General features: G+C 34.2%; 1 protein-coding gene across 1 annotated transcript in view; it reads left to right on the top strand.

The window, feature by feature from the left end:
* ERBB4 (erb-b2 receptor tyrosine kinase 4) overlaps positions 1-12,942 on the top strand; it is a gene marked incomplete at its 5' end in the record, with an annotated part of 501,305 nt that overhangs the window by 210,829 nt on the left and 277,534 nt on the right. The window contains 2 exons of the mRNA XM_039367010.1: positions 6,356-6,474; positions 8,831-8,972. Of these exons, the coding sequence (XP_039222944.1) occupies positions 6,356-6,474; positions 8,831-8,972 (261 nt within the window). The remainder of the gene's footprint in view (positions 1-6,355; positions 6,475-8,830; positions 8,973-12,942) is intronic.

Below are 12,942 nucleotides of genomic sequence, written 5' to 3'. Positions count from 1 at the left end.
AAGGTCCTGCCTCAGCTAGCATTCTCAAGAAAGCAGAATCCCTGAAACTGGCATTGTTTCAAAACTTTTATTGAGAGGTAGTGAAAGCAGAAAGGCAAGGGAAGAGCTGAATAATTCCTGCATTAAACATTACATTAAAACGCCCCTTCCAAACCCCCTCCCCAATGCCCAACTGTCCAGTTTGACTTCAGCCAATCCACAGTTGTGAAGTTGTTATGGGAACTGGAGCAATAAGGTTCCTGGTCTCTTCTCAGTGGAGTAGAGATAAGGCAGATGGAACCAGGCACATTCCTCCCCCCCTTTCACACCCAGAGAGATACATCAAAGGTGAAGAGAACAAAGTAAAAGAAATACATCCCAGAGCCCACAAGACTTTCTTCCCTCCCAACAGAATGCAGAGCCCCGAGAATGAGGTTTGAGGGGACCTGACAATTTCCCTCCATGTAGATATAGTACCATTAAAGACTACTCATTGGTTATATGGCATAAATTAAATTTGCCATATTTTTTTTCTCTCTAGAATAATTAAGTGTGATTTTTCTCATGCAAGGTGACTTCCACTATAAATATTCTGTTCTTATAATCATTGGTAGATTGTAAATTTGAACAAGGCTCATTCTGGTCTTAATTTCATTCCCAAATTCAATTGGAATTTTTAGCTTTCATACTGATCACTCAATACTGCCTGATCCAATCATCTGAATATTCAAACTTCCTGTAACTGTGTTGTCTCAGTCCAAAAGAAACTGCAGTAGATCTCACAGAGCTTCATTTGAGTGAAAGGAATCCATGTTTCTCCATGGATTGAGGAATTTTCTATAAGCACCATCACATTCTGCCATTAAAATGTGATATGCATGGCATTTGTAGACAATGGATACTCCTATTTGGAAGGAAATAAAGGACAGAATATTATTTCTAGAGAGCAAAGTATTCATATGTCATACTTTTTGGTGAGAAAAATGGACTACTAATCATTTTAGATGATATTGTAGAAGCATTTTTGAATTCAGTAATGAATTAGGAATACTTTACAGCTTGCATTTTAAATTAGAAAATAATTCAAAGAATTTATAATGTGTGTCTCCTTTTCTTTGAGGTGAGTATTATAGATCCCTGTAGTTGGGAACTAACTTGGCAATTTCCTTAAGCTTTTGTGGTGAAAATATTTATTTAGTATCCTATCAGTTCCTTAAAAGACAAGGATTGTATGGTTTTGAAGACCCCAAGTAGTTGAAAATGCCTAATCAAGTTGATGAATGGATGGGTAAATAATATGTAATATGAAAAAATAAAAGGTTATCCAAAGAAAAAAAATTACATATATTTCCATAAGATAAAGACAAGTGCTTGTGAGGAAAAAACTGAACATCTCTAGATCAATTATGTGAACTTAGCATTTTAACTAAAGATCGACATCTTTAATTAAAATCCTTGTGTTGCACTAATAACTTAACATGTTCTTATTGATTTCAGCTATTTTCTATTTCTCTCCCACTTGGTAGAGTTATAATTCTATATAATAGAGAATTAAAGAAAACATTTACAATGATTAATTGCATGCAACTGTGTAACCCAACTAAGTGATCCGACTATTCATACCACTTTCATAAATGTACCTGGAAACCAGTGAGAAAGCAGGCCAAGAGGTATCAGTTTCCATTGTCTGCTGTTCCCATTGCACTGTAGAACAGACAGATTTAAATTCCAAGTAAGTTACTTTTAGTAGTTATGATCTGACCCATTATGTGCATCAGCAGGGCACCTGTGATTGTTTTGTGCTCATTAATGCACAGGAACATCTCAACTAATTTATAACAGAAAGGTTTAGTGGGATACATGTATATGTGTAATATATAGAGAGGAAAAAAGAAATTCTGAGTAATGAGTTACTATGGAGTTGTTATTATTTTCATTTAGCACCACTTGACTCCAAAACAATTCTGGGGGACTCACAATATAACTGAGAAAATAAAATACAATATGAATAAGGGGGAAAACAAATAAATAAAGAACAAGTAAAAACAGAGAACAAAATGGTGAAATTTCCCAATAATCAGAAAAAAATCTGCAAACACTTTATTCTTGCATTCTAGTACACATAAGTAGGACCCAGGTAGCAAGATAAGATTTGATAGAGGATTAAAATGTCAAAATACAGAAAATAGATTTAGTTATTTTAGGAACAGAAGGTTTATTAGAATAATAATAATTTATTCTACCACAGAGTGTTCCCATAGAAAAGCCAAAGATGAACAAAATAGCCAGGAGAATTGAGACGGATGTCAGTGATTTTTTTAACTTGTTCTGTTGGAAGGGCTAGTCAAAATATGTAAATTTCAGTAGTTAGTCATGCTAATGATCTATCTTAACGTTCTCAGACACTTCCACAGTGAGAAAAACTCTGCCAATTGATGCCAAGTAGCAAGGATTAAATAGGTGGAACTCTTGCAAAGAAGATGAATGAAAAACCTATTTTAGATGTAGCCATTTTTAACTGAATTTCAAGACAAGGAAGAGAGAACTTTCCAAGGGTGTTCTTGAAGTGCTAACAAAGCCAGATGGTGGCCACAATACTGCGACTGAAGTTCTGCCTGTTTTTATGTGCATGGCCATCATTTTGGCTGCAGATACCCCAGGGACTTCCTGTCGTAACTCAATTGTAAATGGACAGGAATGAAAACCTGTTTCTTAATACAAACCCTTTTGGAATAAGAGGAAATAATTCATGTTAATTCATTAATACAAATGTTAATGAGAGTTTCTAGTAAGAATGCTCCTAGTTCTGTAATCTTGTAAACCTGGGTTAGCAATAAATAGGTTACGAAAAGTTTGAAGTTTGACACTGAATTTTATTTCGGTGAGAGGAGTTCTTTAAAAAGCCTTGTTGCAGTTAAACGTTATTACCTGTTATTGTATATTTCTCTGTCTTCCATTTTTAATGTTTAAAATTATATCAGAGTGAATTTAGCTTTCATGTTTACTTCCCTAATGATATTTGCTCACTGTACTTTTATCTGTACCCCTATCTTTATATTTATCAATATGTCATAAGAGCCAATTACATTTTTGAATGTCATAAAACATGTAACTGAAATCTACTTTTCTAGAATTTTATCTCATGTGAATCAATATCTAGTGTAATATATTAAACTATAGTAACAAAAATACTGATTGAGTTATAGAAGAGATACAAGTTCTGCCCAGAGGATTTACAGCCTCTTTCCAGCCTTAAATTTGTTTGCCAAAAAGCAATTTCTACTAAAACTATGCTTCTAAACAAATGTGCATAAAACTGAATACTGATTTTCATTTTATGTCTTGCAAATGAGAGGCAGCAATGAATAAACAGAAGAATCGGACCATGGAGAGCTTAACTAAATAGTCTAGCCTTACACCTTAGTTACACCAAATAAAACTGAGAACTAAAACATTAAATTGAAGTCTGAGATATAATTACTTGGTTCTTTTTTGAGGTTTTTATGATTGTACAGTTCAGGACAAAATTCTAAATTCAGGATGGGGGCCAGAATAAAGAAAGACACAAGCTGAATAACATAGCTGACTGATCAACTGAGCCCAGTTTGGGGGTTTGATTTGACCTTTAAACCATAAACACTCTTTATTCTTGTGAGTGTTCCATCTAATATCTAATGTAAGATTTGCAGATGTCTCTCAGGAAACCAGATGACATGCAAATCAAATGAAGCTGACTTTTGGAAGCAGGTGAAAGAATTCTTACTGCATCAGATTTTAATAATTTGATTCCCCCACCATCACCCATTTCTTTTATTGTGTTAACCAGTTTTATTTATTTCATTTCATTTCATTTCATTTTATTATTTTTATTTTATTTTATTATTTTAGTAAACTGGTAAATATTTTGACAGATTTCCTTGAACAGGATATTCTTAATAAACAATGGATGTCTTATTGGGAGACCTTGAGGATGAACCTGATTAGAATTGCTAAGGATATTATTCATCCTAAAAGTGTCTATGCTAGAGTCATGTATTTTTGTTAGCAAAAATAAAGTAATCCTCAGTAAACTTAAAAAAAATTTAATTGTGCATTTTAGAACATTCACTTTTGAAGATTTTAAAAACGTAAATAATCATTGACGATTGAAACATTTTAAAACTGGTTTGAGTGTTCTGAGTTTTATCTAATAAATTATTTTGAAAATTGCCATCTGCTTGCTGACTGTATTTACAGGTTTCAAAAAGCAGGAATGTTTAAGCTCTATAAGTCTCTTATAAATAGATTATCATAGGACTCAATGATATCTGCCTCCCTGATAGTAAGATATCCAATTAGCTTGATATTTCATAGGACTGTGCATTTGATTTTTGATGTGGATTTTCATTTTAGGAATTGGTGGTTGTAATCCACAGATGTTTTAAAAATTAGAATCTTTGTAAAATTAGATCTTACCCGGGTGAAGAAACACAAAAGAAAGAAATTGGAAATAAAATCAAAGTAATCAATAATTAAACCTGAAATTTCTTATTGGTAGGGATAAAACTGCAGTCCTTGCATAAGCAAACAGTCAAATTTTATTTCAAGTATTTCTTAAGTAGTATATAACCAGTGTAACTTGATGTAATAGATATAAATATAACATGCTTCAAAGTTTAAAATAATTTTGTACCTTAAAAGTAAATTTAACACAGAATTTAATTTACTTGGAAGCCATTTTTAAACAACAACAAGATACATGGTGTGATACATTGTGTTTCAGAGATAGGTTCTTACCTAAACAGAGAAATAGAATGACCATACATGGACTGTGAAAGGGAGCAACTTCCAATTTTCTGTTGACTTCCCCCAAGTTTACTAATGGGAAGCTGGCAAGAAATCTTCCTTCCTTCCTATGCTTTGCTACTGTGCTGTCCACTGTTCATGATTTTATATTCTAAAAGAGTTAGAGTTTAATAGCAATTTTCAGGGGTTTTTTTAGCAATTCAATATACTTAGTTATATATAATCCTAAATTTAATGAAATGTTGTAAAAACATTGTTTTATTATATTTATAGAATTTTAGTAAGTAGTTCTATTTTATCCTTTTTGTCTTTTTCCTTTTCTTTTTATATAATTTCCTAAAATATTCATTAAAATATTTTAGACTAATGGAAGCTATTAGCTATAACCTAAAATGAGTGTTGTGCATGTTAATAAAATAAAGCACAATTAACACACATTTATACATTTTAAGGTTTCAATTTTATTATGCCTTCATATTAAAATATCTTTTTTCAGGTTTTATCAATATGTGCATTAAGTTTGATTAGAAATATACAAATGTACACAAAAGGTAAAGGAGTAAAATAACATACCAAGTAGCCTGCGTGTAATTATCTGAACACAATTCTACAATAAAAAGTAAAAATGGATCATTTATAATTCACCAGTTTTACACTGAATGCTAGACAAGGTTGAAGCCAACACAAAAACTGAGGAGAAATTTAGAATCATATTATTCTTGAACACTTAATTAGTTCAATGCAAATTCAATTCAAATGTAATTGAATTCAGTTCAGATGTAATTCAGTTCAGTTGAATTTTAAAAGGTTAATTTCTTGCTAGTCTCTTATTTCCTTATCTATTGTCTTAGTATGTTTCTATCAGTATTAAAAATAATAATAAGATTTCTTATAAATGCATAATTACAATTTAAACATCCAAAGAAATAACAGATCAAGAAACAAATAGTTTATCATACTTTCTTTTGAACCAATCTGCTTCTCATCCTGGAAACTTCATATCTTGCTTGCTGTGGCTTAAATTTTTGACCCTGGAGTTAGGACCAAATGCAGTAGCAATGACAGAGAAAAGAAGAGTTTGCAGGGAAGTAGCTTTCAACAATGTTTTTAAATGATCTTTCTTTTTAATTTTCTTTTGTATATTGTTTGTCACTTTAAAAAAGTGAGAACTAAGAGTCTACCTCTCTCTGATATAAATTGTTGGAAAAGATGCTCCATTCCCACAAGTGCTTGTGTATTAGTGATTAGATTAGGAGATATCTAATACCTTCATTTCACCATCACAGCTCTCTATATAATATGGGAGTATATAATTAAGGTAAATAAATGCATCTCATAATCATTTTAATGAACTTTTCCATGAACTCCAGTCTAATGATAATCTCCACCTCTACATTTTCTCCCTCTTTAGTTGAAAAGATATTTACTTTAGTGTTCACCTTGTTTTCTGCCAGGTCATTAAATAATTGGTATCTGTAGAAAAGCCTCTTGTCAGTTCTTGCCGCTTTATGTTTTCTCAGTCCATTTGCAGCCTAGGCCATGTTTCTCGATTTCTCCTCTGATCTGTTCGCTCTTCTTCTGTCCCCTGTAGTAACAAAAGTGGTGTGTGCAGAGCAGTGTGATGGCCGATGCTATGGGCGTTCTGTCAGCGAATGTTGTCATCGAGAATGTGCAGGAGGCTGTTCCGGACCCAAAGACACTGACTGCTTTGTAGGTTTCAGAAGTCTTTCTTTTGTACCACTTTGTTCATTGTGGTATTTTACTCCAAGAAATTTTTAAATATGTTTTGGACTTTTATTATATTGCATATCATATGGCATGTAAGATATCCACCAGACATCTTAGCATTCATGTTTTCTATTATGTTCCTGTTCCCAACTTATTTCACCCATTAAAACATTTATAAGATTTGCAACTAGAGATTTGGAACCATTTATATGCTAGTTGGTGAGAATATCATCTTAAATGAAAATGCATTATTTACTTGCCTAAAATTAATAGATTACAGATGTGGGTAATCCATCTAGACCTTAGATTTCAAATGAAAGATAATACACACATCAAAAATAACTTCAATCATGTTTCCCTAAGAACAATCTACCTAAGGAGACAACTTCTGTTTCTTTCTTGGTGGTCTATCTTCTATTTGAGGCAGCTTCTGATTTCTGCCCCAAGATACCAAGAGGAAAGCACTGTTGTACTTATGTCCATGCTTCAGATGCTTAGGCTCATTAGAGCAAACATTATGTCATGGGGACGGCAATCTTTTTCTCATTACCCTGGTGGACTTTTGAAGAAAACATTCCAGTTTTCAGTCTTCACAAGGAGTTTTCTGCTGTGAAAGGGGGTATTCGGTATTGAGAGATGTAAGAAGTATGAAATCTATGAGAATCCTGCCATTTTATTTTATTGTTGGCCAGGTCTTCCTAAAATCCATTATATGTGTGAGTTTTTGAGTGAAGACCATATCCACTTTAGCTTTATATTATTTTACTCCTCCTATGGTCAATTTTTTGTGGCTCTTAATAAAGGTGCTTTAATTCTATTATTTCATTGCAGGGGGTTTGCTTGCAAAAGGAACATAAAATATAACCACTAGCATAATAATAATAATAACAACAACAATAACAACAATATTATTATTATTATTATTATTATTATTATTATTATTATTATTATTGACAACATTTGAAGATGGAGAACCAATTGAGTACATATTTGATAAATTTGAATTAAGAACTGCTCAGGGGAAGAAAACAATAGTTATTTAGATCCAGAGCTAAAGTTAAAGTGAAAAATCAAATTCAAAGATTAACATTAAAGTTAAATGGAATAAGATACTAGGAGCAAAATGGAAGTTTATCAGCTGGGTATTGAAAAAAATTAAGTGTAAAGTATAAAAGTGTGCATGTTTTTTTCCAGAAGAAAAATAGATTTCAGAAACTAATTTAACACTGTTAGATCTGTAAAACTATCTGGTGGAACCTTAACCTTCTCCCAGTATAATTATGGTACCAGATCCTGCCTTTGCATATGTATCTTTTTTTTCAGGCCAGGAGAGATCCAGTTATAGGCATTGTGCTTTCCACAATTGTGCATAAGGGTGGGCTATTTGATCCAAATAGCCCACCCTTATGCCTGAAACATCTGAATAAACAAGCTGTGTTTCTTCTTGAACCCAGAACAGGTAGATTAATCTACAATGAACTTGAATTCATTGTGGCTTTTTTTGTGTCTGTGGCCTGGAAAAGGCAATTAAGCAGCATTTGATAACAGGCAAGAGACAGATACTGAGCGGTTGCTGGATCAGTTATCTTCAATTCAGCTGAAGGGGCTGTCAGGTACAGGTTCAACAACAGGTTTTGTAGCCATAAACTTTTTTAAAAAATAGTTTTTCATTATGCAGTTACTGTGCAATTTGTTGCAATGAGAAAGACAATAATAGATAAAAATAATGGAATTAGTAGAAAGAAATAAGTGAATGATGTTATATATTAATTAAAAATATTTCAACATAATGAATTAAGAGATGGTCTAACATAGACTGCTTTTTTTAACCTATAATACTCTGCTGTGAAAATTGCTAGATAAGACACTTATCTGTCTTTCTCTGTGTGCTGGTAGGTATTTGTTTACATGAGCAAAGCAAAGAAGCATGTATCTCTGCAGCTCTACTGTTTCAGCAGATTTACTCACAAAGAATTCTCACAAAGAACAGTGAGAATTGAAATTAAACTGAATGTAAATAGGTTTCCTGTTTTTTTTTTTTTTGTACCTTCCTTCATCAGTTTGACATTTAGTCTTGCTAACTTAAGATGTCTCTCATCATAACATTTTTTTGCTTTTGTCCGGTGTTCATCCAATGTCCATCTAAACAGCATTGACATTTACCTTTTGCATATTAAGCTGATACAGGTATTGCTCTCTTCACTGCCTTCTTTATAAGTTCTTTCTATCTAGCGTTGTAATAGCCAAACAAGATTGCAGTCAGATTTTACTTAACATAATGTCAGTTCATTAAATGCCAATGAAAACTCTGAGAACACTGCTATTTCTTCACTTCCAGGCTTGTATGAATTTTAATGACAGTGGCGCCTGTGTCACACAATGCCCACAGACTTCAGTCTACAATCCTGCCACATTTCAGATGGAAACTAACCGAGATGGCAAATATACTTATGGCGCTTTTTGTGTTAAAAAGTGTCCACGTAAGTTACAGCAGGGTTATTTTTTTTCTCAATAAAACACCTTTATTTTAAAATTCCATTTTCCATACTTAAGAAATGATTGCAGCAAAGTTAAATATGAAATTGCAGTATTAATTCTAATTAATAGTTTTGATTTGAAAATTTAAAACCAATGGTTTTATTTTGAATGTATACATTATTCCAAGAATAGCACTATTGGGCAGCTGACATTTTAATAAGACCTTTTGCTTAAGAACTAAAACTGTCTTAAGCATTATGGGTTTTATAGTAAAAATTTCAGGTTATCTCCATCTAATAAAACACAAGAACTGCATGACCAAGGTCAGATTTGGAGCACTTCCTAACATTTTCTTTTCCTTAAAAGGTCTCATTTTTATTTTCCATAAAGCAGAAGTGAAAATTATGATTATGTTTGCCCTTTCCTGGAATTTTGAAATGTGATCTAATAATGTCAGTCATCACAAATTTATCACTATTCAAGAGGGCTCACAATTTTGGTGTTAGAATTGTGTACCCCAATCTACATAATGAATACATTTTGGGATTAACGTACTCTGGTATGCTGGGATTTGTCCATGGAAAACCTGCAGCTGCATCATAATTTGGATGAATCCCAGATCTTCTCTTGGTGTTAAGTCAAGGCTTGGTCTGGGCCAGGAGATAATATTGTCTCCTGCAAGTCAGATGCCACAATATGCTAGACTGGAATCATTTTGCCTCCTCAAGGACAAGGAAAATCTATCAAATGTAGTGAGATAGATCAGAAATGTACCTTGAATTATTTGTTTCAGCCAAAACCTGAAATAACAAAATCTCATATGCATCCAAGCATCAGCCAAGCAAAGGCATTTGAAGTTGAATGAAAGACATAGAGTATGGCTTTCAGAAACTTAGACTGAATGGCTTCTAAACTACAATCATCTGTAACATGCTGAATATCTCACACAGGAATTTTTTTTTTACCTTAGCTTGAAATGATGCATTATCTATTGTGAGCAAATCTAATAGTCTCCCACACCACAGTCGTGTGTGCTTTTGTTCAAATACAGAGATAGTTGATATCACATGTATTACTACATTGCCTATTGCACCACCCATGGTGCCTGGCATTCATAAACCCAGTTATCAAAACTTTAGTTTTCTTTCTGATCAAGAAATTACAATCTTTCTTCTGTAAAACTTAATTAGGACAACCATTGCAAAGATTTATGCAATAACTATGGCCTGCAGAAGCTGGCTAATATCCTTCTTCTCATTATTGTTTCAGAGCTTTTGCTGTTGTTGTTTTATTTATTTATGAGACTTATATACCGCTTTAAGTGCAAGCACTCTCTAAGCGGTGTACACCAGTAAGTAATGTATATATATATTTACATTGCCCCCAACAATCTGGGTCCTCATTTTACCTACCTCAGAAGGATGGAAGGCTGAGTCAACCTTGAGCCGGTGAGATTTGAACCGCTGACCTGCTGAACACAGTCAGCTAAAGTGGCCTGCAGTACTGCACTCTAACTTGTTGTTGTGTATTTCAAATTTTATATTTGTGTTTTATTGCTATTTCTACATTTTAAATTTTGTATTTTGTATTGTTGATCTGAGACTTTAAATAGATTCTGAAAAGTATACTCTCAGAATTTCTGAGTATGCTGAGAAGCCCCTTCCTGTTTAATTGTATTCATCTTACTTCTTTTAGTGGTAGAACTCATCTGGAATCAAAACATCCTGGTATATTAGATGCAGTCATATGTAGAAATGTTAACATGTTGGGAAGACCTACTTCAGTCAAGGATGAGGCAATCTTTAAATTCCCAGGACCCACAAATTGCTTCTTATCATTCCAAGATGTCTCTTAACACCAGGATTACATTTCAATTTCTGAAATGTTCTATTAAACAATAGCAAAAATCCAGAAGTACTTTCAGCATGTATAGAGCGTGTTTCAATTGCTACTATAATGCCATTATAGCCTGCACAACCCAAAATTAAATTCTGAATATATATATATATATATATAAAATATAATTTTCAGGCAAGAATGGACAGTTTTAACACTGTAACAGTTTTAATTACTCATCCTGTCCACAAAAACTAAAGCCCTTAACACAGTTATGATGACAAAACAATCTCAAAATTTGTTCTTTAGAACTTCTAAAGGAATAGAATATCCACAAGTTACAATAAGCAGTTGGGACCAGAATTTCTGTCACTAAATGATGCATGGTCATAAAGCATGGTGTCACATGACCACATTGCTTAGTGATGGACAGTCCTGGTACTCCTATTGTTAATCAAATCCCACCAGTCTTTAGGCAAGAATCCACCCCAATTCAAGCCTTTCCCAGCTTGGTTCCTTACAGCTGCAAGTCTTAGTAAAGCCTGCACCTCAAATCCCTCCTAACTGCCTATTTCATAAGTCCAGACAGTTTGCCAAGCACCCAAATTTTGATCATGTGACCACAGGGTCACTGCAATACTATAACTTTGGGAACCAGGTATACCTACTGTTGGTTCAGCGCCACTGTAACTTTGAACCATCTCTGAATGAATGGTTATAACTTGAGGAGTCCCTGTATTCTGTTTCATATTTGCTGTATGGCCCACCCAAGATGTGGAGCAACTGAGAGCAGTCTAAATTCAGGGTTCTGTCTGATGCCAGTCACTGATTTTAATCTGTCCACTGCCGGGAGTTTGATCCTGACCGGCTCAAGGTTGACTCAGCCTTCTATCCTTCCGAGGACCCAGATTGTCATGAGCAATATGCTGACATTTGTAAACCACTTAGAGAGTACTGTAAAGCACAATGAAGCAGTATATAAGTCTATGTGCCAGTGCTATTTCAATGTTTCTCTCACTATAAGAGTATGTTAGTAGACTGGCAAGTTCCCAAAGGTAGATAGGCAGGCAGGTAGATATGCAGGAAGGAGGTTGTGTGTCATTCACCATTTTAAGTGTGATGCCTTCATCTCCATCCAGAACATTTAAGTATTGGTATTAAAAATGAAGCTTGGTTGAGAAATTTGAATAGATGACAGTGCAGGTTAGAGACCAAATTCTACCTCGGAGGAATTAAACACCACCCCTGTTTACCCAAAAAGTGGAGCATAACCTTACAAAATGAGATCAGGTTTTGAACTACAGAAACTTTCCTGTTTGAAGCTGGGCTTTCTGCTCCTTTAGCTAGAAGTGCAAGTTTACCTCAGGATGAAGATCTGTTTAGTGCTTGTCTGTTATGTAGCAGATACAATAACAAGGGATGAATAGATAATGTTAGTTATTCTATTAGAGAAAGTTGGCAGTATGAATTACAGGGGGCTGCACAATGAGGGGGCAACCTGACCAACTTATTCCTGTTTTTGCAGATCTCTGAAATACACACATTCCAGGGCTTTGCTACCAGGCATAATACTTTTAAACCACTGATGTTTTTTTTTTTTAAACTTCTGGCTTTCAGCCAAAAGCTATTACTTGCTTCTGTCACAGGCTAAGTATTTTTTTTTTAAATCTGCTCTGAGGCAATTCCCCAAAGTGTGAATAGCCAGGTGATAATGGCCAGCCTAGACTTGATAAAATGTGTCAGTGAAACTGAAACTGATTAGGCTCAGGCCTCAAAGTTAAAAAAAAAAGAAAAGAAAAAAAAAAGAAGACTTAGGGCAACCTTTCTCAACCTTCTCCAAGCAAAATATATCAGTGGGGGGAGTGGAAGTTTGTCACTGTAGGACAGGGGTGTCAAACTGCTGGCCTGCGGGCCCAGATGTGTCATGCCAAAACCACACCCACCCCATTGCCGGCAATGGGAAAAAAGTCATGATACATCACAACACATACGTGACGGTGCAAGTTTGACACCTGTGCTGTAGGAAGTCACTAGGATTGTACAGTATGTGAACAGAGAAAAAGAGTCAGCTTTAAGCAGTGGCAGGGGTGTGCTCAAAAGAACATTCTGAAACATCTTTTAGGCATCAGATCTGAA

Source organism: Crotalus tigris, unplaced genomic scaffold (genome assembly GCF_016545835.1).
Source record: "Crotalus tigris isolate CLP2741 ecotype Arizona unplaced genomic scaffold, ASM1654583v1 scf7180000020523.1239640, whole genome shotgun sequence".
Taxonomy (NCBI): domain Eukaryota; kingdom Metazoa; phylum Chordata; class Lepidosauria; order Squamata; family Viperidae; genus Crotalus; species Crotalus tigris.
Note: the sequence above shows the minus strand (reverse complement) of the source record. Positions and strands in the feature narration are given on the sequence as shown.